This window comes from Miscanthus floridulus, chromosome 1 (genome assembly GCF_019320115.1).
Source record: "Miscanthus floridulus cultivar M001 chromosome 1, ASM1932011v1, whole genome shotgun sequence".
Lineage (NCBI taxonomy): Eukaryota > Viridiplantae > Streptophyta > Magnoliopsida > Poales > Poaceae > Miscanthus > Miscanthus floridulus.
The window spans coordinates 44014326-44042274 of NC_089580.1; the positions used below are offsets into that span (position 1 = coordinate 44014326).

Consider the following 27949-nt stretch of genomic DNA (forward strand, 5'->3'; position numbering starts at 1 on the left):
TGGTCTCCTTGAAATCGGAGCTGTTCCGGGGACTAGCTCAATTCCAAACTCAATCTCCCTATCTGGCGGAAGACCAGGTAGCTCATCCGGAAATACGTCCGGGAATTCACACACTACCGGAATCTGATGAATAGGAGTGACTGCCGCAGCACATGTAACACTTATAAGGTCTGTCCTTTGAGGCAATGGTACTTGGAAAGCACCCTCACCTAGGGGATCCTTAAGGGTAAGTACTCGACTTCCCGTATCTATGACTGCTCCCCAATCCTTCATCTAATTCATCCCTATAATGACATCCAAAACTAATCCAGGCATAACTACTAAGTTCACTCGGAACTTCCTGCTACCTAATTCAAGGGTTGCCCCTCGAACCATCTGGTTGGTCAAAACATCAGCCCCTGCTGAACTTATACGGTACCCATAACCCAATTCTGTGCATAGTTGTCCATGTTTCTGTGCAAATGCTTGACTCATAAAAGAATGCGATGATTCAGAATCAAATAGAACAACTACAGGGTTTTCGTTGACAGGAAACTTACCAGTAGTGATGGGCTCTCCTTCTGGAATTTCATCCACTGTCGTACTATGCACTTTAGCATTATAAGTCTACTGCTTCTTCTTAGGCAGGTATGGACAAAACCTCGAGAAATGACCAGGCTGATCACAGTTATAGCAAGGTCCTCTTACTGTCCCGGCAGATTCCACAGCTCCCTTGGAACTGCCTTGTACCGCAGTTGCGGCTGCTTTGTTGGGCTGTACTGCCATCTTATACGGCTTTTGAGGTCCACGGAAATTCTGACTTCTTGGCTGAGGTGGCCTGAATCTAGCGCCAGGTGCCGATGGGCGATAAGGAGGACGACCTCCCATAGGTGCTCTAGCTTGAGACGGCCCACCTTCAAAGGCTCTCTTGCGTGTCTTGGCTGCGGTACTGGCGTTGTTATTCTTCTCCTGCTTCAGACAGTCGCTGATGAAGTCGTTGAATCTGGCGCGGTTGTTGGTACCAACATGCTTCATCATTTTTGGATTGAGACCCCTCTTAAAACTGGCTATCCTTTTAGCATCTGTGTCAACCATGTCGGGAGCATAGCGACACAAGTTGTTGAAAGCATGCAGGTATTGCGTCACGGTCTTGGTACCCTAGTTCAATGCCAGAAACTCTCCCAACTTCATCTCTGTCAGCCCGGGTGGAATATAGACTCCACGGAAGGCCTCAGCAAACTCTCTCCAAGAAATTTGAGCATTTGGAGGGAAGGTGGTGCGATGGTGCTTCCACCACATTCCCGCCGGTCCTTGCAATTGAAGTGCAGCATATTCCGTTTTCAGCACCACAGTCATTCTCAACACACGGAATTTATCTTCCATCGTGTTGATCCATTCCTCAGCATCGAGTGGCTCTGTTGCTTCCTTGAATATTGGTGGCCTGGTGTCCATGAAATCTTTGAAGCTGCTATATTGGTTCACTTCCATGCCACCACCTTGATTGTTACCACGTTGAACATTGTTGGTGATGGTTCGGAGAAGATCCTCCATGTTCTTCTGAGATTGTTCCGTGTTGCGCTGACTCCCGAGCAGCTGTGCGAGGAACATCTCGGGGGTAAACGGGGGAGGAGGTGGCAAATGCGGTTCATGGGGAGGTTCATTGTTGTTGCCGTGGTTTCCACCACCACCACCACCACCGGTCCCTGCACCGTTGGCACCGGGCTCAGCGGCCTCATACGTGGTTCGGCGAGTGTTTGTCATCTGCATATTTCAGCAACAAGTATGATTGAGTGAAGCTGTAATAATTGCGAGTGAAGGAAAAATTATGCCATACTGAATTTACTGGAGAGAATAAATTCATACAATAAAAATAGAGGCACAACAATCGCATTCCAATTAAAACAACAGCACTTAATCAAATTACTTCAACGGCAAACATCGCGTCCATACAATCACATTGCCAGCATACATACACTAGACTTTTTATGCGTTCAGATATCGCATTCGAAAATCAAGTTCCAACCACAGGGCAAGTCGCATACGTTCGAAGCAACATACGATAGGTTACATGCCAACAAAAGAAAGGTCATCGCGACAAGACCTAGATACTAGCGCAAAGCAACTAGCCTACTCCTCGGGGCCATCGTCGGGATCGGAGACGTCACCATCGCCTCTAGGTGAGACTGCAGGCTCGTTCTGGTTGTCGTCGTCGATGTCCATGCCAGCGGCGTTCGGTGGAGCATATGGGCCAACCCCATTGTAGAGCGTGTGAAACTCCTCGTGCAAGTAGCCGTTGTATTCCTCTAGCTCATCGACTCTCTGCAGCAGAAGGTTTCTTGCGTTCCAGGCTTCATTCCTTTCTTGAACCAGCTGTCCAATCATGCGGTCTGCATTGTTGTTGGCTTGAGTCAACGTTTGCACTCGCTGCATAGCTCTATCACCTCTCTCAACCACTTGATCTCGCTGTAAGTTCATATCAGCCAACTGCTCCTGCAAGCTAGCTATAGCTCGTGCCTGTCTCTTCTTCTGCTTCTTCCCTTTGAGCTTATCCTCACTACGCAACCCAGTCAAAGTCTAGTAGGTACTCTCGAGACCCTCATACGCTCTGATGGCGACGAACATAGCACTCATTGCCTGGTTGTCGCTAGCCTGTCCTTCAGCTGGACCTCTGACTAACGCACTTCCTTGAGGCTGAACCCAAATGGCATCACGAGGATCATCCCTCGGAAAAGTACCAGCTAGAGCTGCAGCAAGCTCACTGGGATATCTGCTCATAATGTCCCTAATGACACGGAAGGCTGCTCCCTCTGCACCCTCAACTGGAGTGCGACCCTCAAACTCCAAATGCCAACCATCCCAATCTGGAGCATCACCGAGAGCAGGAACCATGATCTCCACCACTGCAAGTCCATCATCTGCTAACTGGCTTTCATTCCAAGAGTACACCGGTTCTTGACCCTCTAGGTACCCCACATCATGGAGCACTCTCCAAAGCAAAGCTGGCATGCCAAATTCGCTCAAGAAGGTGTCCGTGGTGCGGTGCTCCCTTAGGGCCAACGGACATCGAGGTGCTCTTCCTCCGGTGGACTTACGGGCGGTCTGCTTCGTGCGGGCCATCTGTAGCAAAAGTTCTCTTATTACCCCAGGGAAACATATTTTAGGTGATACAACTTTTATCAAAATGAGATAATCAATTTATAAGGGGAGGAATGCATGAGATGAATGAGATGCACAAGTAACATGATGTATGTATGTGCCGTACATTCTCACAAACTTAGGAAATAATAATTTCTAACGACGAATTTGGTGGCATAACAACGATCTCTCAAATACGTAGCTAATACGTTCTACACGATAGCGTTGTTATGTACCTACAGAAGAGTCATTTCAGCCCAATTCCCAATGAATGCATAAAAGCAGTAAAATATTTATCTACACGCTCTACACGGATCCCCAGATACATATACAATGGTAGTAACTACCCGAACCATCGTCCTATTGACGGCATCGCCTCCACAGACGGAAGACCCATACATGAGATACCTTTGTAAAACATGCATAGAACATGTAATTACTCTGGCATCATATAAGCATTCACCCTAGACCGACGGTGTATCCGATCATGCTCTCACAACTCACACTTACCGAAGCGTAGAGGCAATTGATCCATTCATTACCACTCAAACAAGTGGCACTCATACAATAGCACGCCGTATGAGCGACGAAAGAGAAATATGATGCAAGAACCCCAGTCAGTACTTAATTAAGCCACCTAAAGTCCTTAACTGGGCATAAAGGATATGATCACTGGCACACTTTATAGTTTTAAAAAATCACGTTTTCCAAAGGCCTTTTTGTTTTAAATACACTTGTGAAGAGTAACACGCTAAACCATGCTCTGATACCAGCTGTGACAGAACCGACCAATTATACAAAATTAAGTAAGAAAATCATCCACCAGAGCAGACGATTGAGCAAACTTAAGCCCGTATAACCCGGTAGTCCGTGAAATCACGAAGGATTCCAAACCAACTCGTGTCCCAGCCATGATCGTAATAAGTTTAGCGGTCACCATCACATATTACATAAAAGTTCGCGATCTCAGATACATCAGAGTTTAAACATAGTTATTACAAACCAGTTCGAATAAAAGTAGCGGAAGTCATTTGTTCAAACCACACACACACTCACGCGGAGTTTAAATATAGTGCCAGTGAATGATCATCTCCAATAAAAGCATCAGATGAGACGTAAGGAATGACCATGCCCATGGTCCTAAGCATCACCCATCGTAGGATAAAGGCAGTTGATACAGTAGCCGTAATACATCTGCCCATCTGCAACAAGTGGGAATAAAACCCTGAGTACGAGAAGGTACTCAGCCAGACTTACCCGACATAACCGAAAATAAATGACACCAAGGATTATGAAGGGCTTTATAGTAGGGTAGCTGACTCATTTGCAAAAAGAAGCATTTTTAGCATTTCAAGAACCTTTCTAAAAGCATTATTACCAAGTTAATTATTATTAACCTGTCAACTAGATTTGCACCTATACTAGAGTAAACATGTGATTAAGCAGATAACGATAACCCATGATCATTAAACAACTTCCTTACTGTCATATTCATTATAACTGTCCAAGTGTTCCATAACATTTACTACGATGAAGTAACTCAAGTCAAGTGCTCACTATCCAGGAGCGATGGCGATTCGAATCGATTTCTAACCAGCTGGTGATTTATTCCTTACACAAACCTCACTCACCCGCTAAAGTGAGATATTGATCACCGAGTCAACTTTCCAGGAATCTCGAGTTTGCCAGGAACCACATGTACCCGGGGGTCGACCGACTGCACTTTGGTCTTATCATCCCGCCCCCGTGTCCTACCACACCTGCTCCGGTACAGTGCGTTGCGGGCAATCTACTCGGCCCGGAAAATCTCCCAGCTTCACGGTCGGAAGGTACTTTATCCGGCCAGCTAAATATAAGGCATGCGTTCAACATGACTCGAGGCCCAACAACGGTCGGTCCTTAATCGACATAGACGGAAACACTACAGTCCAAAACTCTGCAAGTCTCCGTCCGGTCTCAACTTCATTTAACACTTAGTTATACCATGACTTCATAGTCATCCAAGCAGATCCAGGTAACCACCTATAGCTCGCAGGTGATAGGAAATCACCTGACTTCTACCGGTCTAAGCCAGCTAAGCATTGACTCGACTGCGGATACCAGGGTAACAAGGATAGAGTATAACAAAGGTAAGCAAGGTATAATGCAGCAACGGTTGCAAACAACTCCTGAACATAATGCATCAATTAAGTAAAGCATTTAATTAAATAATTGCAAACCGGGAGAAAAATGCTCCGGGGCTTGCCTCTCTCGAAGGAGCTCGGACGATGATCGGGGCACTCCGGAAGTTCCTCAACGTCCTCCTCGTCGGCTTCTGGCACTTCCTGCTGCTGCACCTCGAGCTGCTCCTCTGGCTCCTCGGGTATGACGACTGGGTTCTCGGTTTGCGATCCTATATGATGCAATGCGCGTAAGTGATTATGCAAACGATGCATCGAAGGAGATGAATGCAATGGATATGTTTAAATGCAAGGTAGTCAACATCATCCAAGAAACTATACTACAAGCACATGTCATCTACTGCATTCTCTTCTACTACTAATATGTTAAATCAACATATCTTATGAAATGCTTCAAAGATACACCAAAGCTTTACTAATTTCTTAATCACACTTAAAGCAACACTTGCTTAAACCCTAAATAATAATAGGTTTGAATAGCAACATACATTTCTGATGCTCCTAAAAATCTAAGAAAATTACAGTAGCCTAATACTATCCTAAACAAACTACCATAAAAATTTCATGGCATTTGGATAAGTAAACTATCCTACACAAAAATGACAAGCTATAGCATAAAAATGAGCATGAAATTACTTTGCACTATGAAAAGTGTCAAACAACAGAATTAATATTTTTCCTAGGTTCTTCATAGCATATAATGACTGTACAAAAATTACCACATGCATGTTTTATACAAAGTTTGCTCTCTAGCAAAAATAACAAAAATCAGCCATTAAAGGCACTTGAACTACACCTCCAAAGTTTTCCACAGCACATGCATGAAACATATTTTTCCTAGGAAGTACATGACCTAAGAAGATTAACAAACTTGACATCATATTTTTCTGCAGAATATAGATTTTTCTACATATTTTTCAAGTTATCAGCAATATCCATGATTAAATAAAATCCTACAGAAAAGTATCCCAAAAATGACATGCAAAAATTTTCTCAAGTAGATCTGATGATAAGGAACCTAGCAAAATTTGTTTCAACAAATTTGGAGCAAGTTTGATCATCCAAACATTTTTCAAACCATTTCAGATTTCAAATAACAATTAATAAATGGAAATCAATTCATTTAAGAAATACTGGGCCGGCCCGTGGGAAACAGCTGGCCCACGGCCACAACCGGCCTGCGCGGCCTGAGCGCGAGGGAGGGGAGACGGCCCAACAGGGCGTCAGCCCACGGCCTGGCTCGGCCTGGCCAGCCGAGGCAGGGTGACTCGCCGGGGCGCGCGCTGGCGCGGCGGCGCAGCTCGGCCAGCGGCCGGCGGTCGTCTCCGGCCACGGCAGCGCAAGCAAGCGAGCGCAGGAGGTGTGCGAGGAGAAGGCGAGTTCGGCAGGGTAGCTAGGCGAGGCTGGAGGGGAGAAGGAAGACGGTTTCCATGGCGGCCGAGCACGGCGACGCCATGGCCGTCGATGGAGAGGTGCGGGGAAGCTCACCCAGGGCTCGGAAGGCGGCGCAAGCGCGAGCGTGAGCCGAGGGAAGGCGAGGCGGAGCTGTGGGCGCGAGCAATCGGAAAATGGCACGGCGGTGCGAGAGCTCGACGCCGGCGGAGCGGCGGGCGCGGTGTCAGGCCGCGGCTGACGCGCGGCGGGCGACGCCGGCGCGGGGTCGCCACGCGGCGGGGTTTCTCTGCCGCGGTCGCGGCGTGGCGCAGCGATGGGCGCGCGAGTGCGGGCGAGCGGGAGAAAGAGCCGGCGCGCTGGGCTGGGCCGAGCGAGGCGAGGCGCGCGCGTGAGAGGCTGGCTGGGCCGGCTTCGGCTGACAGGCTAGAAGCGAGGCGGCGGCCCGTTAGGGAAAAATGAAGATTTTCAATTTATGTTTTCAAGAATTTTTCAATACCAGTTTTTCAAATATCATTTTGAGCAAGAAAATGACATCTTTTGAAAATGGACCGAAAATGAAAGTTGATTAGAATTTAATTCCTTACAACTTTGCTTTTATGACCAAAGTCCAATTCTATCTAGATTTTAAATTATAAAGTCAAAGTTAAATTTTAACTCAAAACCCTAATTTTTGGAAATTACTTTGGAAGCAAAATTTTGAATTAATTTGAATACAAACCTTGCTCCAAAAATTGTGCTAAACAATTCTAGATGATTTACAAGCATAACCAACAGTTTCTACTCAACTAGCAAGCAAGAATCAGAGCAAAACAACTCTAATAAGTGTATGCATCATTTACGTTTCACAAACATGTTTCGTATGTTTCGAAGTAATGTTTCAGTTGTTATATGCAAGATTATGCAGGTATGATTAGGATGCTTAATGATGCACGATGTGTATGATTAGCAGTGCCTAAATGCAGGCATAACACCGGGGTGTTACACTATGATCCTCAAGTCATTTTCTCTCATTGTTGGTTGGTCATCTTGATTTTCATGCTGCACCTATAAATATATTAGCAGCAGTCTTAGTTTCTGAGTAATGTCATTTATAATACAAATATTTTTTTCAGTGTGGACTGAAATAGTTGAAGAGATCATTTTTATGTACCTCATCAATGTCCATGTTATTGAATACATTAGTTTGCCAATGGTATTGTTGAATTTCAGATCTATCATCATCAGCTATGCTTGTTGTTGCTCCATCATCATCAGCGACGATTGCCATTTCTCCATCCTGTTTTTGCGAAGATAAGTTTTACTTTGATGCCAGTACATATTTGTATTGCTTATAAATGTAATCAAATTGGCTCAGCTGTCAGTATCTACCTCATATGATAGCCTTGACTCTGATATTGACCAGTCAGTTTGTGGTCCAAAGATTCCATCTAGATCTTCAAGTCTCATATTCCGTTTTATTTGTTTGATAATGAGAATGGTTACCATTTATAATATAACACAACTAGTTTGACAAGCATATATAATATAGTTTTACCTCATTCCTGTGATTTCCAAGTATCATCTTTGTTAATGATCCTTGCATCTCTTCATGTTGCTGCATAATTTATAATGAAGCATTGAAATTAAAGTACTATTATGCTGATATTACATTGCACATCTATGTGTAATTTATATATGTCTAAATTGTAATTTTTATGTACTGGTATTATAAATTTTACCTACGTATTCCAGTCAGTCTGATTATCTTCCTGAGAGTTCCTGATCTGTTCCATCATAAGTTTAGTGTAGCCTCCCTGCATTGAAATATATTTTAGTCAAAAATAACCTTCTTATGTTGGCATTTTTTTATTCTAAACAATGATTTTGCTCACCTTTTTGTATCTATAGGTATTTGATAGGTCACTGGAACAATTTGTGCCTATAAATATTTGGTAAGGAGCTAACTGCAGTTCCTTAGTTGCTTCTTGTGACTTCACTGATGTTGGATAATCATCACATCTACTTGTTGTGATATACATATTATTCTGCTTCATAAAAAAAAGCAAGCAGCTGAGTACTTACATAGCTTTTCATTGCATCATTGAATTGTGTTTCTTACCTCAAGTAGTTGATCAAACTCGACTGGTGCTTGTATTAGTTGCATTAGGGAAGCAATTAAAACCTGCAAGAAAATAAAGAAGCCATTAGTTCTCATTTATTTATTGTTTGTGTCAACTGTTTTGAATTAGGAGTAATTTTACATCATTGTTGCTTTCTTCTTGGTGAATCATTTCCTCATAATTCTGAATCTGATATTGTGCCTCTGACATTTCCTACTGCTTTGTTCTTCTTTCTAGATTCATGTTCTGTTATAACATCCAGATTTCATGTTTTGACAGTTAGAAGGTTTCTCATCATTACATATTCCATGCATCTAACACACACAAGAAGATTGGATTCAAATGATCGGTGTACTAACCTTGGCTATTGAGGTTTATGGTTTCTCTTCGATCTGATCTCTATCCCTTTACCCTGCTTTGCGTGTACAAGTTGCATGAGTCGGATCTTTAAATTGTATACATGTACAGTATAATTGCATTAGCAGCAAGTACAAGTTGCACTATGTCAAATGTGCAATTTCCTTATTTTTGTTCTATCATTTAATTACAATAGTAATATAGCAAATGCATAAGAGATATATTTATAATTTTAGTTGATGATTGTTGAGTGGTGTGGCTATGCTTGTCTTGTGCAGAAATAGCACATCAGTCCTAGCCACAGCTTGGCTGCTGTTTTCAGTTTGGCCCTGAGTTCTAGAAGCTACTGCTCTGCATCTTCGATTGTCCTAAGGAGTTGCTTGTTCGGTTTTCAGGTGTGCACCAGTACCTTAGTTACAATTTTCCATCTCTTATGCAACTAGAGCTAGCTAGCTAGTAGCTCTTTGATGAAGAGGGACATGATTTAGAGTGACTTGTTGATGTGGCTGTAGAATTACTTTTAGAAAATTAGCCTAGAAAATTCGATTTGTGTGTGTGTGTGTGTGTTTGATTTCTGCTAGCTACATGTGTGTGCGATTTCATGCTCTCAGTTTTGCACTATGCTTTCCGCAAATAATTGGTTGACGAACTAGGGTGTGATTGAAATAATTGGTTGAACCCCCAAGTGCTAGACCTGCTTCTTGTGCACACTGAGCAACTAGGGCCATGCCCTGCTGTTGTAGCAAGCACAAGCAAAATGTGATAATATTTTCCTGTTAGCGTTGTTTTTTAATACTTGTTCCTGACTGAGTAGGCAATGTTTAGGAATAGGATTATTCTCTATTCTCAACAAGTCAACATTGCTTGCAGCACCACTTGGTCTGTTTGTACATGCAATGTGATAATATCACCTGGAAAATGAAACTAGTATATGTAGATACTATCAATGTGGATAACCTTATATTTATTTGGTCTGATGTTACAGGTGTTGCAATTCCTCTCTGGTCAAGGTCTGACTTCATCAAGTGGTAGTGGTCAGGTAGGAAGTGATGGTGGCAATAGCAGTGGAGCTTCAAGAGCGGCTGTGAAGGAGAGGTCAGTCTGATACTATAATTATTTGAGGATTGCTTTCTTGTACAAGTTGTGAAGTATTGTTATGTTTTTGGTTTCTTCCTGTGGTGCTATCAGATTCAAGTCTTTCGATGTGTTATTTGAAGAGATCTACCAGAAGCAATGTGGCTGGTCTATTCCAGACACTAAGCTGCATGAGTCACTAAGACTCGTAGTTGCTGAAATCCTGTTGCGTGCCTACCGATCTTTCATAAAACGTTTTGGGTATGCTGCTCTGACTCTTTGTTACTTGTCGAAAGTTAACCTATGAGCCCAGGAATCAGCTATTTTTTTTTGAATGACACCTGCAGTATTCCTTCTGCTTCATGTTCGTGGTGCTTAAACATATTATTTTCTGATCATTTGTAGGCCTCTCATAGAGAATAGCAAAGCACCTGGAAAATACGTGAAGCACACTCCCGAGCAACTCGGGCTGCTGCTGGGCAATTTATTTGAGGGAAAACAAGAACGTGCTTGATAGTTTGGTACCGCAACAATGATGTGATGTCTTTTCCATGGATCTACATTCTCCTAGTCATTGATCTGAGTTTCTATTGTTTTTTGTTGCTTTTTCAGAAAGTAGATTCAAAAGATTGGGATACTAACCTTTGCTGATGAGGTATGGATCAGTCTTCTAGTTCTTCTTGAAATTTCCTATTCTTCTTTGCAATCTGATGTCTCCCCCTTTCCCCTGCCCTGCGTGAGCAGAGCAGAGGCTTCCCCCACGCAGATCTGTTTTTGGTTGACTTCTCTCCTAAGTCTTTATATTCTTATGTACTCATGGTTTTGGGCTTTTGTTATGGGCTGCTACTGTTAAATGGGTCAATTTGTAATTTTAGTTATATTCCTATGTATTCATGGTTTTGGGCTTCTCTTATGGGCTGCTGCTGTTAAATGGGCCATTTTGTCATTTTAGTTAATGGACCAACTTTGGTTGCACAGAAATTATAACAGATTTCCTTTAAGTGGGCCTTCTTTAAAAACGTGTGGGCTACCTTGTGCTAAAACACATGGTTCCTTCTCTCTTGGAAATCATGTGTTATGCAAGCAACCAACAACCATGTGCTAGCTTATATTAAAACACATGATTTTTCCTCTATTATAAATTGTGTGTTTTGTAGCTAGCAAACAACCATATGCTATCTTTTATTGAAACACATGGTCGTTGGGTAGACAAACTCTTATTTTAATCATGGTGTTAGCCACGTCGACGAAAGCCCAACGATTCAAAGATTTGGCGGCGCCGGCTCTACAACATGCATATATTATGCTGGAAAAAAAAACTAGCAAATCCGGCTACCTACTGCCTATCTCAACTGCGCGTCAACGCGTGATCGCCGGCGAGCCACACTACATGGATGGAGCTGGAGACCACCACGGCGTGCACGCCGGCCGTCCTGGATAAACAGCTGGTGCTAGTGCGTGCATGTCCACGTCAGCTGCTTTTATTTGGAGTTTTTGTGGCGTGTTGCCGCTTCTTTGGATAATAACCGCCCAAGTAGCTTTCATTCAGCCAATTAACCGAAGAACACAGGGAGCATTTTGCGAACAGGTGCACTCGGTGGGCATTTATACAGCTCCACTTCACCAGAGCACCAGAGCCCAGACTCCAGACAGAGAGGCCATGGCGTTGGACGAGTCGTTCAAGAGGCCGGGCACCGTGCCGTTCAAGTGGGAGGTGCAGCCGGGCATCCCCAAGCAGCAGCAGCAAGACCCGGCAGGTGCCCCTCCATCGACTACTCCGAGGCTGGCGCTTCCTCCCGCAGCCCGGGTCGGCACGCTGGCCCCCGCGTCGTGCCGGCGGGGCTCCTCGTCGGTCGCGGCAGCCCCGCAGCCATCGCCGTCGCACCGGCGGTCCATGTCCGCGCGCTTCGCCACGTCGCTGGCGCTGATGCCCTTGCCCTTCACGCGGCGGGGACGGGGAGGAGGAGGAGGACGCGCCGGCGCCGCCAAGGACGACGCCGCTGAATTCTGCCTGCTGTACGCCGAGAATAAGATCGTTTAATCTTTATGTAGATATATAAGTAGAAATCAAATGTATGTATGTGATCCTCCGATACTCGTATATGAACAGTCGACTTGAACAGAGAGAATCCAGTGCGTACTAGCTGTGGATGATGTGGACACGACACGTTCCGTGTTCACACACGACACGCTCTGGCGGCCGTAAGCACGTCGTCGTCGTCGTCGTCGCCTTGGCTCGCCCGGAAGCGCGTCGAGTGCCCGCCTCCGGGCCTTTTTCTGGTAGCGCAACCTAGGCCGCCAGCCCAGCCATGTGCATGGGCTCTCAACACAAGCCTTTTAGAGGCCCAACCAACTCTAAGCTGAGGACGGTGGACCGACTCAACTCGGCAGTTAGGGTTGGTGGACCCGCCCAGCGCTCACCGTCAAGCAAGGAAGAATACCGGTGAATCTCAACTTGACAACTCCTGTAATATTCTATCCTTGAATTGTTGTTCTGGTTCTGCATGCAATGCTCATTCTGTCACCAGAACTGCAAAATCTGTTATCACTTCTATTTTTAGCTATGTTAATTAACATATCTCCGGCACGGTCACGTGTTCATCACTCACTCACTCACTCACCAGCACTTTCCAGTTCTCACCGACTTCACTCCTGTGTTGGGCTGGGCAGAGACTGGGTGTCAGCGCTCATTGGGCTGTCAGGTTTGTCCGGGACGACCCGTCATTAACGCGTTCGCTGGGCCCGTCGGGAGCCCCACAGGTCCAAAAGAGAAGTGGGTCTGGTGCCTCCAAGGCTCCAACGCACACCGTCCACACTACAGCACAGTGGGCTACTATACAGGTACCCCCATGCTCCGTTACTGGAGACTGGGGTACAGGTAAACAGAACATGAATGAATCTCCTCCCCTTGCTGATGCTGCCTACTATACATGTTTCATCGCTCCAATCCTCGGCACTGTTCGGCAAAACTTATTGCTGCTGTGGCTGATTTATAGGGCTAATTTGTTGTGAGAGAAAAACATTATTCCATGGCTAAAAAAAGTAGGGCTGACTACTCGACTGTCAACTACAGTAGCACAACCGCATCTCTAATATTCCTGGTTCTTGCATTAATACTTTGAGAAGAGAGAAAAAGAGATTTGTTTGCTGTTTTGTTCACTGGCAAACTCTCACGTTGGAATCATGCACCGCAAAGATAATATACAGATACGAACCAATTGCATCGTAGGGCTTCACACAGTGCCAGCAGGGTAAGTAAGATCTTCTACTTGTACAACAGAACCAACTCCTAACCAACAAGAGCCTGTTCGCTGGTTGCTTTCTGGGCTGATAAGCTCGGCTGGTGCTCGCTTGTTGTGAGAGGAAAACACTGTTAACTGGCTGATAAGCCCTAGCTGAAACCAACAAGCGAACATGCTGCAAATTAGCAACACTGCCATAGTGCCAAATCTGCCAACTAACCTAAAATGAGCAGCAGCTGTCCACTTCCCACCGCCTGATCTCAACAAAAACAATCATCTCACCAATCACCACCAAACACATGAAACCTGCTGTACATACTACTACTACTACTATGGTGCATCAGAGATCTCCAGTGCTAGTCATTAATCAAAACTCGACGATCTGCTCCAGTAGCCGTCGGCCGAGGTGTCCACTGTGCGCTCCGTGCTGCCGCAGTGCGACAGCGTGTCGTCCTCCTCCACTCCAAGAAGCGCGAGGTTCAGATACGACTGCATGTTCACGTCAAGGGCCTCTGCCGTGGTTTCCTCGTCGGACCCGTCGAAACTGGCGGTGACCTGCGTCCTCGCCCAGCCGATCGTCTCGTCGTCCCCTTGGAGGAGTTTCAGGACCTGGGTTTGGTTTTGCAGGGTGTTTGGGGTCAGAGTTCTGCAACGCAAGCCATTTTTCTTTTTATGGAATTGCAAGTCGACATCCATGTTTTCTTACCAGTGACATTTCAGGTCGAGAATGAGAAGATGTTCTCGTGCAAAGCGAAGCAGCGAGCGTCATCCTCTCCATTTCATCGCAGTCGTAATCGTTCCCCAAAAATGGATCAACCAGTTGTTTAATTTCTCCACTGGACAATAAAGGCTTCGCCTGTTACCAAGAACGAACACTACATTATTATTATTATTAGAAAAAAAGAGAGAAGAAATAGCTGTTTTCTCATGTGCAGCAGCAGTTATCATAGTACCGATTCTACTTTAATATCATCAACATGTACTTAATAACGAATTAATCAGCAAGCAACATGTGGATACAGTTTTGTTGTTAGGGCATGTTACTGATCAAGACAGCTTGCATAACAAACAGAGAGTTGTAAAGCACTTACCCAACCGACCAGGCTTTCTTGACCCTTTGCACTTCCTGGTGTAATGGGTTTCCTTCCTGAAATAATCTCCAGTAGAACAACTCCAAATGCATAGATATCAATCTTCTCATTGACCTTCCCGTACGAAAAATATTCGGGTGCCATGTACCTGTACAAGAGTAGTTTGTTAACCACTACAGATTTGTTGTTAGCTAACATAACAGCAAACCAGAGCCCAAAGATGGATACAGACCCAAAAGTTCCGGTGATGTCAGTACATGTTAGGTGGGGAGTCGAAGCTGACACTCGCTTTGCTAACCCAAAATCGCAGAGCTGAAATTTCCAAAAGGCAATGATGTCACAACCAGAATTAACATTGACAAATGGTGTTACTAATGGTTGTTACAAAAATCACAGAGCCGGAGTTTCCAAAAGGCAATGATGTCACAACCAGAATTAACATTGACAACTGGTGTTACTAATGGTTGTTACAATGCATCACTGCTTACATATCAAGCTAACTAATTAACCCACATGTCTCACATTTTTTCCTTACTTAAAAAATATATTCACTACATAGATCTAGATTGTGGGATGCATGAACTTGTGTCCTACTTATAGCTCCAGGTTGAATATTTACCCGTGCCCCAAAATCCTCTGAAAGGAGGATATTTGAAGACTTCACATCTCCATGGATCACAGACTGAGTCACGCCGCCAAGATGGAGAAATTCAAGTGCTCTTGCAATGTCGATTGCTATCTTAATTCTCCTCTCCCAGATAAGAAAATCCATGTCATCATTCTTTCCTGAAGATCAGTGACAGTTACAGATAAGAGTCCAGCTAGCAAGAAAGTTAATGACTGAAGAGATAGTTATTGGTTACATCTTGAAGCTTACCATGAAGAGCTTTGTCCAAGCTCCCTTGCGGCATGTAATCATATGCCAACACAAGGTTGCAGTTCTCGAAGCTGAATCCCCTTAGTGCAACAATGTTCTCATGTTGCAAGCTGGTTACAATCTCAATCTCCGTAATAAACTCATGTATTGCATCAACCGATGGTTTCAGAATCTTTATTGCAGAAAATGTTCCATCATCGAGTCGTGCCTTGAAAACTTGACTGGTTCCACCCTTCCCAATTAACATATCTACATCACCTTGAAAGAAAGTTAAGTTTTTGAACTTGTTAAAAGAAAAATGTATACCAAAGTACGCTGCTGTAAGAGGGAATTACCAGGTGTGTAGTTGGCCGTTGCAAGTTTCAGTTCTTCATAACTAAACAACCTACAAACTGAAGAATACTTCTCTCGAAGTGATTCCAATTCACTGGGAGGCCATACTACATCATAGAAAGCGAAAGAAAACATTGATACTGGCTCAACAGCTGTAGTGGATTCAGTTTCAGAATCACAGTTCAACCTTGGACTTGCATCCGATTTCAATGATTTGCCATCTGGGTGGACCGAACTGTATCGGCTCGGAAGTCTCATTGCCCATTGAACCATTGAGTTTTTTGCCCATTCCAAAGATGAACTCCTATGATGTCTAAAGATTCTTCTATGGAGGTGACAGCGGTCAGGTCTTCTTTCTATCATCCGTCTCAGTGACATCGGAGAACTCGAGGGTGTTTCAGCATTTCGTGCAGTGTCTTTCGGTGAGTCCTCAGCTTCCGTGGATACAGCAGAAGAACTCCGTTCAGTGGTAGTCATGCTAACCGAGCCATCCTTCTTAATAGGTGATGTCTCTGAGTTCAGATTGATATCACTGGAGAAACTACTGCTACGCCTAATCATACCTCTTATACCAACAGAACGTTTGGATCCCCCAGAACTCCTACCGGGTCGTCCACTCCTCGGCAGCCAGCAGTACAGATCACCATCTCCTTCCAGTGATGGATTGGCTGGTTTATCATCTTTTTGACTTGCATTTGAACGCTTAGAATCACCAGTACTCCTGACTGAATGGCCATTCCTGGGGGGCAATAAGCAATATAGCTCCCCGGCCCCTTCGGATGGAAGATCCACTGAATCATGGTCTTGCCTACTAGATGTACTTGCAACAGAATCGCTACTTCTCCCAGGAAGCACACAGTACAACACACTGGCACCCTTACCTGGAAGCTCGGCAATCTCATCTCTCTGTTCAACAATTGGCTCTTCAGCCTTGCTACTAGAAGGATCTGCATCGATCTCAACCTGACCCGTTGACAAATCCGCAGGGACCACGCTTGAGACCAGCTGTTCGTCTTTGATGGTGTCCTCCAATTCACTTCCCTTGGTGCCAACATCACGCGTGGTGTCACCCTCACCACCATCTTTAGGTTCTTGTAAAGATAGTGTGCCCCCTTTAGCCTGACGGGCTTGGAAGGGCACTACACAATACATCTCATCATCACCACACGGAAGAACCTCTGCTGAGACCTTGCCTGAATGGACACTCGACTCTCTCCGGAACTCGATCTTGCCATTGCTCACGGCAAGGACCGCACACTTTGCGGGCAGCTTCTTTGCGCAGTACTTTGCAACTGAATGCGAGGACCTGAAGAATGCAAAGAGCCGTTTACAACAGGGCAGTGGAGGTAATGATAGAATGAGAAAAGCTTATATAGCTTCCGTAGTGGAAAGCCACTGAGCATCCAATGCCGGTGGCACTTTACTTACGAAATCACACGCCTCTTCTTGGCGACGCCGAGGACAACCTTGGCGGCCCCAAACAGGCTGGCCTCACGAACTAGCGCCTTGCGCACCGACGAGTCCTTGCAAATCTTCAGCTTTAGATTGATCTGCGCAGCACGCACCAAGATAAGTTACAGAGTACTACTAGTACCTAGAGAAAGCAAGAAATTTCAGGCGAATTCACCGCAGCGGCAAAGCCACGGGAGAATGGGGGCAAAGGACTTCAATCCGGTACAAAAACAAAGCGAACTTGTACTGGGTCATAGAAGGCAGGCCATAAATGAAGTGAAAATTGCATCTTTTTTGCACGATAAATGTAAAAAAGCCAGGGCAAAAATTGAGATTGTGCCAAAATTTAACCAATCGTACGCCCGCGTGGAATGAGTATCCGTTAGCCAAGCGCGAAATGGAATCAGGAGAGGGAGGGAGCCAAGGCGAAGAGAGAACGCGGAGCAGAGAGCAGCGACCTGCTTGAGGTTGCAGAAGCCCTCGTAGACGCCGAGCATGGCCTCCAAGTCGACCGCAGCCATCGCCTCCGCGGCGGACGCCAGCACGACGTGGACGGCGACGACGCGGTCCAAGGGCGCGGCCACATTGACGAGCACCCAGGTGAGCAGCGCCCGGCTCTCCGCGTCGTCCGCGCGCACGCCGACGACCACCGTCCTCCCCTCCGCTTCCGCCTCTGGCGCCTTCCCCGAGCACCCCGCCTCCTCCTCCTGGACGACCGCCGCGGCGTCGTCCATGGCCTCGGCCGCCGCCGGCGACCCTTGCTCCTCCGCCTCCTCCCGCTGCTGCGACTGATGCGTCGGCGGCGCCTGCTTCTTCCTGGACGACACCTTCATCTGCACGGCCGCGCGGCGTCGCTCGGCGACTCACAGGGCGGGGGCGGGGGCGGATGCAGCGGCGTGCGTGACCATGGGCACCCCTGCCCCCCGACCCGTGCTCTTGTCCTGTGGCTCGGGCGCCGCGTCCTGTTCCGTTGGACCGGTGCTCCTGCCTGGCAACCGTCGCCCGCCTCCTGCTTGCTCCTCCCCCTCGCCGCGGGCGCCCTCTTGTTCCGTTGCTCGTCGTTGCTCTGTGTGTGTGTGAGCGCGTCCCTCCCTCCCTCCCTCTCCGCCTGGGAGGTCGCGCCGGTTCGTGCCCGTTGCTGCCCGCCTCTGGCTGGCTCTGTGGTTTCCCTCTCTCTCTCTCCTCCGTCCTCCCTCCCTCGCTTCGCTTGCTTGCGCTGCTGCGGTTTCTCTCTCCGACCATTTGGGTAGGTTGCCAGCAACCGCTCTTTTCACACCGTTCCGTTGCGCATTTCGCCTGCCGCCTTTTTTTTCCCGTCTTTTCTTATTTTATTTATTATTACGTACACTACTGTACACATACAGTGTCGAATCCGAGTATTTAGAGCCTGTTAGGTTTTCATAAGTCGGGTGACTGAAAATCAGTGACTTATAAGTTTTAAGCAAGGGTGAACTAACTTAAAACTTATAAACAAGGGTGACTTATAAGTCGGTGATGTTTTACAAAATAAGTCACTTATTTCACTTTTTAACTTATAAGTAGGTGACTTATTTAGAGCCCTTACATTAGGATTTGTTAACTTGTCCGGATGTTTTTTTTGACGAGTGGTGCACGAGGTGAAAAGGCGTGTGGGATTAGCGGGGGGCACTTAGTAGATTAAGGCGTCGTCTAAACCACGAGACGAATTTATCAAGTCTAATTAATATGTTATTAGCACATGTATTACTGTAACGATTTATTATCAAATCATGGACTAATTAGGCTTAAAAGATTCGTCTCGCAGAGTAGTTGCAATCTGTGTAATTAGTTATTTTTTAGTCTATATTTAATACTTCGTGCATGTGTTCAAATATTCGATGGGACAAAATGTAAACTTTTGGGGAGAAACTAAGTCTTGTTTAGTTCCAGGGTGTAAAGTTTTGGGGTGTCACATCGGGTGTCACGTCAGAATCACGAAATGACCGTCATTAGATGGTTAACCCTCTTCCAAGATGGTAATAACGCAGCGGTTAGCCATCGGTAATAATCTCCTGTGCGGCTCTGACAAGAAATGAGGAAAAGATGCCTCTGCTGCTGCAATGACAGGAAAAGTACTAATCGTCTCGTGTAGTACTAGTGGCAATTGTTTTGGTCAAATCTGACGGGTGGAGTAAACCCGAAGCTAATGGCGACGAAAAGGTCGTAGCAGGTCTACGCTGGTCTTCGTTTGCCTTCTTTTGATCGGATGGATGGATAACCTCTGTTTGGATTTTGGAAGTGAGCAGGAAGGTCACACACTCGCTGGTCTGGTGACTCTGGTCAGACCATCCTGGCTGCATCTGCAAGTTCTTGCATAGAGGATGGAATCAATCAGAAATTTTGCATTGCTGCCTTTTCTCTTACTACTACATCTCTTCAATTCGTAATTTTTTAAAAGGAAAAAAAAAAGAAGCAAAAGGAGAAGGAGCTCACATCTGTTGACAAAGCCATCAACACGATAGCACTGAGCTTCTAGACTAAAAGCCTTGTGGAAAAAAAAAGACCTTCTGGACTAAGAGCCTGTGTTCCCACCGCAGAGTATACCTTATTCGCTTGATCGTTTTTGTGGCTTATAAGTCGGCTGATGTTGTTTTGTGTGAGAGAAAAACACTATATCATGGCTGATAAGCATGGCTGATATGATCAAGCGAACATGGTATATATTCAGCTGGGCTCCAGAGAAAAGAAGAAGAATCGAAACGAGGATTCAGCCACAAGCCGTTGAAAACAAACTACAAAGCTTACACAAATTAAGAACGGATTAGCAGCTTTGTCTGCAAAGTCATGCTGGTTAGTGACTCAATTTAAAACCCGATGGAGAATCGAAACTAGCGGAAATGGTCTACGGTACCGAATTAGCCAAGCAAAAATTCGTTGCAGCCTTGTCTTGACAGCAAGGGCAGGCTATGCAAATTCCTCTGTCAAGTCAAGAAAGAACAAAAGGGTAAATACATACAGTATGACCAACGTAGCTAGGTAGCTGCTATATTAGCTTCTCCAGAGATGGCGACGTACAAGGCTCCGGTTGGCCTTAAACGTTGGAATCAGCAGAAATAATAGATCACGAGCAGGCACAATTAGCTACTCTACTGCTCCGTTCGTTCCAAATTATAAGTCTTTTATTTTTTTAATTTATCTATTTTGCTATGTATTTAAATATATTATTATATTTATATGTATAGTAAAATAGATGTAAAAAAAAATTAAAGCGATTTATAATTTAGAACGGACCGAGTAGGTCACTAGGAGCAAAGTGTCAGGACCAGTGGACCGCATCAGATCAACTAACGGGAAGCAAATGGTAACCACGAACTGCTTGCGATATTAGCGGCTGAGCGGCCCTAGCTACACGTAAACCAAGTACTTCCACTTGCCTCTCTATGTGAGTGTGACGGTGTGAGAGAAAGAGAAATAAACCGATTACCGGTACGTGTATATATATGTGTTGTGTGCCCACAAACTAAACGTACCACTGTCGACAGTGTAGTGCATCCCTAGCAGCGAACTGTGTGTCCTTGTCAAGGGGATGTTTAGTACGGCTCCTTCTAAGAGGCTTTTCCGGAGGAGCCAGAGTTGTTTTGAAGGAGCTATAATTTGTGGCTTCTCCAAAACGGTCGTGGCTCTAAAAAGACTTTGGTCCCTTTGCTTTTTACTGAAAAATGGCTTTTCCGTAGAAACGTTTGTCAGGGCTCCTCTGGAGGAGCCAAAGCTAGAGCCAAAGAGGAGCCTTTTCAAACAGGCCTTCAGTAACTAGTTAAGGACGTAGCTAAAAATTACTCTAATTATTAACACTTCTGTTTAGATCGATGGACCAGAGTAGTTAATTTATATCTGCTACAATGGAATCCAAATAAATCCTAATTGTGCTGGATGATCGGAAAAGATCGTAGCACATACACATTATATTCTCACTGTTTTTTTTTTTGTTGAGGCAAATGTAGTAGTAGTAGTATATCCATATAGGCGCAGGAGCACAAAATATGAAGTCCAATAACTCCCTCGACAACTTTGAGTCTTTCACTTGTTTCTTGATAGTTGTAGACTAACTTTTCATTTGATTAATTTACTATATCTTTGGTCTAATCGATCCCTTAATAAGATTTGTCTTTTTTGCTTTCCAGGTGCAAGCTAAATTTTAAGTTTCTTTTTTCTTTGGAGTGACAACATATACAAGCAAGTTATGTTAAAAAAAAACTGTTCCTTTTTCGTAAATTTTGTATATCTAGCTAGGTCTAGTTTGTTATTATACTCCTATTCCTAAAAAAAAGTGTCGCTTTTTGAGAAGTCAAACAATTTTAAATTTGACCACCTCTATATGAAAGAATACTAACATATTTTTATACCAAACAAATATTATTACATTAATTATGAAATACATTTTCATAGCAAATATATTTGGAGACATAAATGTTGATATTTTTTCTATAATAAAATAGGTCAAAGTTTAGAAACTTTGACTAGCTACTGCTATATCTGCTCCATCGCAAAAGGACTGTACTTCTCATTTTCGAGTCAAATAACTTTAAAGTTTTATTAAATCTATAGAGAAAATTGAATAGGCATCATTAGATATGTATATTTTCTATATTAGATCTAAATTTATAAACTTAGTCAAACTTAAAATAATTCGCTTTCATTTTTTAACTAAAGTCTAGTAGGAGTAGTACAGCAGCAGGCAAAGGTTGGAACAAAATGGCAAGGACCACGTGAGTGAGACAGAAGGGGAAACGGCCGGGAACTATGCTTGCAACAGCAACCCTGTGGCTGTGGCCGTGCGGAAGTAATCCACTTGTCGGTGCATGCATACGTGTTTCTGGTGTGCCCACGAAATACCGCTGCAATACGGCCACTGTCACGTCTCAATGCCGATGGATCGGATCCATATACAGGTGCATGTGCAATTGGGCACACGAGTGAGTAATCGTAGTAGGTGGCATCGCATTCGCATGGCTCGTGCCGTGTCTCCTCAGCGGCCTCGCAACTGATCCTACTCATGTTTATCGTGCTTAAGAGCGGACGGAATAGCCATTTCGGTCCTCAACTATTAGTGGACGCTTAATTTTGACCCCGAGCTTTTAAAACGGCCGTTTTAGTCTTCAAACTCTACTCTTAGGCTCACTTTTACCCTAACTATGAAGACGATCGTTTTAGTCCTCAAGCTTTGCATTTTGGGCTCAATTTTATTTATAAACTATCAAAATGTATTTTGTTCTTTAAACTTTTATTTTCAACTCAACTTTGTCTACGTTGTACGTGGAACACTGCACTATTGCACATGGTTAGCTCCAACACCACCAGCGATTGGAGATGGAAAAATAATATTCATCCAAAGACTCTTTTGTGGCCATTAATATTTCTAAGCCGTTATTTTTAGTGTTACCTTATAATGGTACCATTTATATATATCCGGCTAAATGATATTTGTGGGAGCAATTACAGTTGCATCGAACACTATTTATTCTTTAAGAATACATGGATATATTGAAATAATAGCAGATCTATAATTTTAATAATTTATGGATGAAATTGTGCCTAAAATATAGAGTTTTTTTTAATAGACAAAATTGATTTAAAAATAAAAGTTAAATGCACTTTGATAGTTTATGGATGAAATTGAGCCCAAAATGCAAAATTTAAGGACTGGAACAATCATCTTCGTAGTTATAGGATGAAATTGAGCCTAAAACTAAAGTTTGAAGACCTAAACGGCCGTTTTGAAAGTTTAGGGATAAAATTGAGCCTCGAGTAATAGTTGAGGGACCAAAATAGCTATTCTACCTTAAGAGTACACATGCACAAGCCACAGACACTTATATATTGACTCCTAGTTTGTGGGTTCAGTCTGGCCGACTGGACTATAACTCGGATGACTACCGAACTAACTAAACCTAATAATACGTGACGTATGTTCGCTGACTGCTTAAGAATCTAAAGACTCTAGTGTTGCTCCAGGGACGGCACAAACCCTGGACCTATCTTGCGTCGACACTAACACCGTCTCTAAATAGACCAAAACAAGCTTTCACTTAACCCACGACACCTAGGAGTACCATTGGATGTGTACAAGACGATTTTCGAGCTTATGGTACGCTCAGTGCAAACCATGCACCTATCTTGCGCCAAGATTTACACTGTCTCCAAACAGACTGTCTAGCCCTTGGTCCATACTTCCGAAGCTGGATTAACAGGCTTATGTCTTGTTTGGATGTAGTCGGATTCGCATCAATCCATTCCACTCCAGTCTATCTCAACACATGTGGGTTGAGGTGAATCCGACAACATACAAACAGAGCCTTAGGGTGTTAGGCCAGGTTTGCTTGTGCAGTGTCACAGCAATTGGTCGGGATAAGCCTGTTCGTTTGGCTGTGGCTTGTCGTAAACGATCGTAAATTTCCAGCCGGAACAGTATTTTTCTCTCACACAAACCAGCCAGCAGTACTTCTTCACAAACCAGCAACGATACGAACCAGCCAACCGAACAGGCTGCAGTCAAGGCTATTTCTTTTCTAGACATACAGTGATGCTCTAATTTACGGATTGATATATAGCCACTAAAATGTGTTGGTTTTCTCTCTTTTCTCTGTTGGATGCAATGTGTACTTTTTTAGGCAGAGACCAGAAGTGCTTTGATTTCTAGATTTTTGTATAATCGTAACGTAATGTGTTTGAAATTTTAATAAGATCTTTCTTTATTATCAAGCAAAAATATTGTAGCAGCGCACACTTGTGGGTCCCAATTTGAATTTAATTTGTTGCCAAATAAGTTAGTGATCGTTCACAAAGTGCGTGTAATGAAGGAACTGACAATCTCGAAAGCCCACTAGATGGCAAGCCTTTTCAATTCGTGTGAATTAAGTGGTTAGCTAACCAGCGTGTTGTTCATTCACGTCCTTAGCCAAGATTAGGCAAACGGTGCACGTAATGGCCTAGCTAATGGAGCTTTTTTGCTGTACTTATATTGTTGCAATCAGTTGCACGTTAGGGCTTGGGAAATTGATAAAGGTTGTTCAATTATGGCGTACAAGCTTAGCCCTAATTAGTAATTACGTTATTGCCCACACGCTGACACACACGTAATGACCTCACTAGCACTTGTGTTAGTTCAGTTTAAAATGCACGGTTATAAAAAAAAAGTGCTACCCATTACATTTTTCACCCCTGATGACCACACCGGCCAGCAACGGCTGTATAGTGAGGTCTGAACACGTGTGTACATGTATGCAAAGACCTTCTCTGCTGCCAACTCACCACCAGTGGTTGTGATTTGGATTTGCTACAGCGCCGTGAAACAAAAGACAAGCTTCGCAAAAAGAAAAGGGGGGGAGAAAAATCTGAAACGTGCTGTATGAGTATTTCTTTCTTGTTTTGCCTTTTCTATTTATGGATATGGATAAGGAAAAAAAACAAACTGATTGGTTGCAGGTTGCAGTGCAACCATCCACGTCGTCGACTGTAAAATACTCCTTTTTTTTTGTTTGTTTATTTATTACCTAGCTAATCCAACAGGGGCGCGTTTAGTTCCCTGAAAGTTGGCGCCACCAAAATTCTAAAGAACTGTAGTGCACTGTAGCATTTTGTTTGTATTTGGTAATAATTGTCCAATCGTTGACTAATTAGGCTCAAAATGTTCGTCTCGCAAAGTACAACCAAATTGTGTAATTAGTTTTTAATTTCGTCAACATTTAGTACTCCATGCATATACCGAACGAAAAATCTTCTTTTTGCATAGTGCCAAAATTTAGATTCTAGAGTAAGGCCCAGTTTAGATCGTAAAAAATTTGGCAAAACGGTACTGTAGCGTTTTCGTTGTTATTTGGCAATTAGTGTCCAATCATAGTCTAATTAAGCTTAAAAGATTCGTCTCGTGGATTTCGTCTAAACTATGTAATTAGTTTTATTTTTTATTTATATTTAATACTTCATGCATACGTTTTCGTATTCGATATAACGAAGAATCTTAAAAAATTTGACGTTTTGGGAGGTAACTAAACAGGGCCTAACTAAACAAGGGCCTGATTTTACGAGGCTGGCGTACGGCGGCGGCTAGCAAAGGCAAAACGCAATGCGAATGGGAATGGATGGCGATGGCGATAGCGATGGCCGACGGCGACTGCACGGTGGGGTCATGCCATCCAGCAGCAGAAGCTCATGAGGTCAGACAAACGGGAAACAACACATGCAAGCAACACCACACCAGCCCTGTGCTGTTCGTAGGAGTACCACCGGTTTGTCGTTGCATATGCGTTTGTGTGTGCGCGCCCACAAGGTACTGAGCCTACTCTAAGTGCCACTGGTCCATCCAATTTATTTTCTATATTTATTTTCTAAGTGTCCGGTCCCCATTTCTTTTCACCATGTTATCATGAAAGTGATAATAATAATCACCTATTATGACACGCTATCGATAGCCTAAGCATAGCAGCTACTCGACCTATGCGAGTAGGACTCATAGGTAGGTTATCTCTACATGTAGTTTCAATATAAATCCTGTAACATAAATGCACATCACATATATATATCCAGTGATCATTCAAAATAAGAGTTATGCACCGGGGCTTGCCTTGGACAGGCGGGGTGTCAGCTCAGTTAGTCAGTGGCGGCTCCAGGATCTCCTCCTATACGAAAACCTCCTCGTACTCCTTGATCACTTCCTCGAACTCATGATCTCCGATTGGTCACAATCTCCGCCAACTCGTTCTCTACATGTATGCGATGATGATACGACACTTAGTATTACGGCAACAACAACTCTTAAAATAACAATACATCTACCAAGCTACTAAGCTAACTCTAATGACTAAGATGCTAAGCAACCCATCCTTTCCACTAAACAGGTATGAAACATTCAAGTATTATCTTAGCAACTAAAATGCATTTCTTCTTTTATTAACGATTTAATGTATATTAAAACAAGGAGCACCTAACTACCTTATTTCTCGGTCTATTCTAGGGCCTCAAAAATTACAGTGAGCACATAATAATACAATGAACCTACTGTAAAAATTTTATGGTCAAAGCTATTACAAATTTACCATAAAAATTCCTACAAATACTAATCTAAATAATATTAAACACTCGCAATTGATTTAATAGGCCTCAGTATCAACTCAGTCATGCATAAGCTAACTATGTCATCAGATAGACAACATTTTTTGGAACTCAACAAAAAAATTTCACAAATTTTGGACACCTATGCGAATTGATATTAATTTTTGAAATTCAGTTCAGAAATTAAAATATAAAGCTATTTCTAATTCCTTAAGAAAAGGAAAAACGAATTCCACCCGTGTGGCCCACCACCACGTGGAAGTGGCCCACACGCGCGCGTGGCACACGTGCGCATGCGTGGCCCACGCACACAGGCCGGCCCACGGTGGAAGGGAGCCCGCGCGTGTGACACTTTTGCAAAAGCGCCCTTGCTCTTCTTAGTATTAACGTCGCTCTTATACACACTATTCCTATAGTCGGGTCCTTTGCCAAAAGGCCCTCACCTCCAATCATCTTTACATCTGGCCGGTCCCCAACACCCCCACACTCGCTGGCATGGCGCCGGTTGGCACGAGACCGCCATGCCAGGCAACCGGGGGCCCCTCCGACTCATCTAGAAGGCCGACCCCCACCTAAAGGACGACGCGCAACTTCGGCAGCGGTTGGACAAGCCGAGACGCAGTAGAGTGGCCTCTCCATGACGACGAGCACCCTGTGGCAGCGGCAGCCAAGTTCCGATGAGCTACGGCCTTACGGAAATGGTAGAGACAGCGAGTGAGTACTAGTGACTCACCACAAGCCTACCCATGGAGTTGGGTCGGCCGGAGATGCCCCGAGCAGGGCTGGCCACGTGCGACAGTGCCTTCCGATGGCGCTCCGCAGTGGCATGGACACGTTAGTAGCGAAGTAAGGGCGGTAGCAGTTGGACGGAAGCGCGCAGGGCGAGGAGGGAAGCAGTGTGAGTGTAGTGGCGCAAGCAATTGGACGCGGGTGGAGGAATTTAGGCCTGCCCTCGGTCATGGCCAGGATGCGGCCTTAACGGCACACCGAAGGGAAAACGCCAAATTGGTGCTTGGCTGGGCCGCCATTATGGCTGTGCGGGTTCGATTGGCGATAAGACGGGAGGGCAAAAGTGCAGGCGCTAGTAATTGGTGAAAGGTGACCGCCTAATAGCTCACACGTGGGTGTGACGTGACGACAAGAACCGAGGAAGAGGAAGAGAGATGTTGCGGTAGGGCACTGCTCGGCTAGCCTTGGCGGCAAGCGGTCGACCAGACATGTGGCTACGCTTGCGCCCAAGCTACGCGACACACGACCAGACCACGTGCGTGTGTAGGACGGACAGGCATGGCATGGCCTACACGGATGCAACGCCATTAAGGCAAGGCGCGAGCGCGATTGAGGCATCCCACGTGCACGCGAGGGCAAGCGAGCGACCACAATGCAGCGTGGCAGTGAGAAGGCAGTGCAGCAGTGCATGAATCGCGATGTCGAGGTAACGACGCCGGCATGGCTCCATTGTGGCATGGGAGGCCACGCAGCGGGGCAGCACGATAGGGCAGCGCGGCTAGCATGCAGCGCACGCCCGATGTCGCAAGCGACAGCAGCAACAGCCCCACACTACCGAGCTAAGGTGGCTAGGATAGGGCAGCCGAGGCCAGTCAAGCACGGCAGCGCGCGCGCGGCCGAGCTCAGCGATGCCGAGGTTCCGCGTGACGGTGACCACGCC

The 27949-nt window shown here is 44.8% G+C and overlaps 2 protein-coding genes across 2 annotated transcripts; one reads left to right on the plus strand and one right to left on the minus strand.

The window, feature by feature from the left end:
• The first annotated feature begins 11755 nt into the window (after positions 1–11755).
• On the plus strand, positions 11756–12657 carry LOC136481824 (uncharacterized). Its single transcript, XM_066479111.1, has one exon. It carries the CDS (start codon positions 11880–11882, stop codon positions 12258–12260), a length of 381 nt encoding a protein of 126 aa, XP_066335208.1. The 5' UTR covers positions 11756–11879; the 3' UTR covers positions 12261–12657.
• A 796-nt stretch (positions 12658–13453) lies between these two features.
• Positions 13454–18498, minus strand: LOC136481833 (uncharacterized). Its single transcript, XM_066479120.1, has 9 exons — positions 17673–18498; positions 17191–17312; positions 15765–17068; positions 15430–15678; positions 15172–15338; positions 14785–14864; positions 14553–14700; positions 14168–14317; positions 13454–14070 (listed from the first exon to the last, which is right to left on the minus strand). Exons 1-9 carry the CDS (start codon positions 18045–18047, stop codon positions 13825–13827), a joined length of 2841 nt encoding a protein of 946 aa, XP_066335217.1. The 5' UTR covers positions 18048–18498; the 3' UTR covers positions 13454–13824.
• Between the last annotated feature and the right edge of the window lie 9451 nt (positions 18499–27949).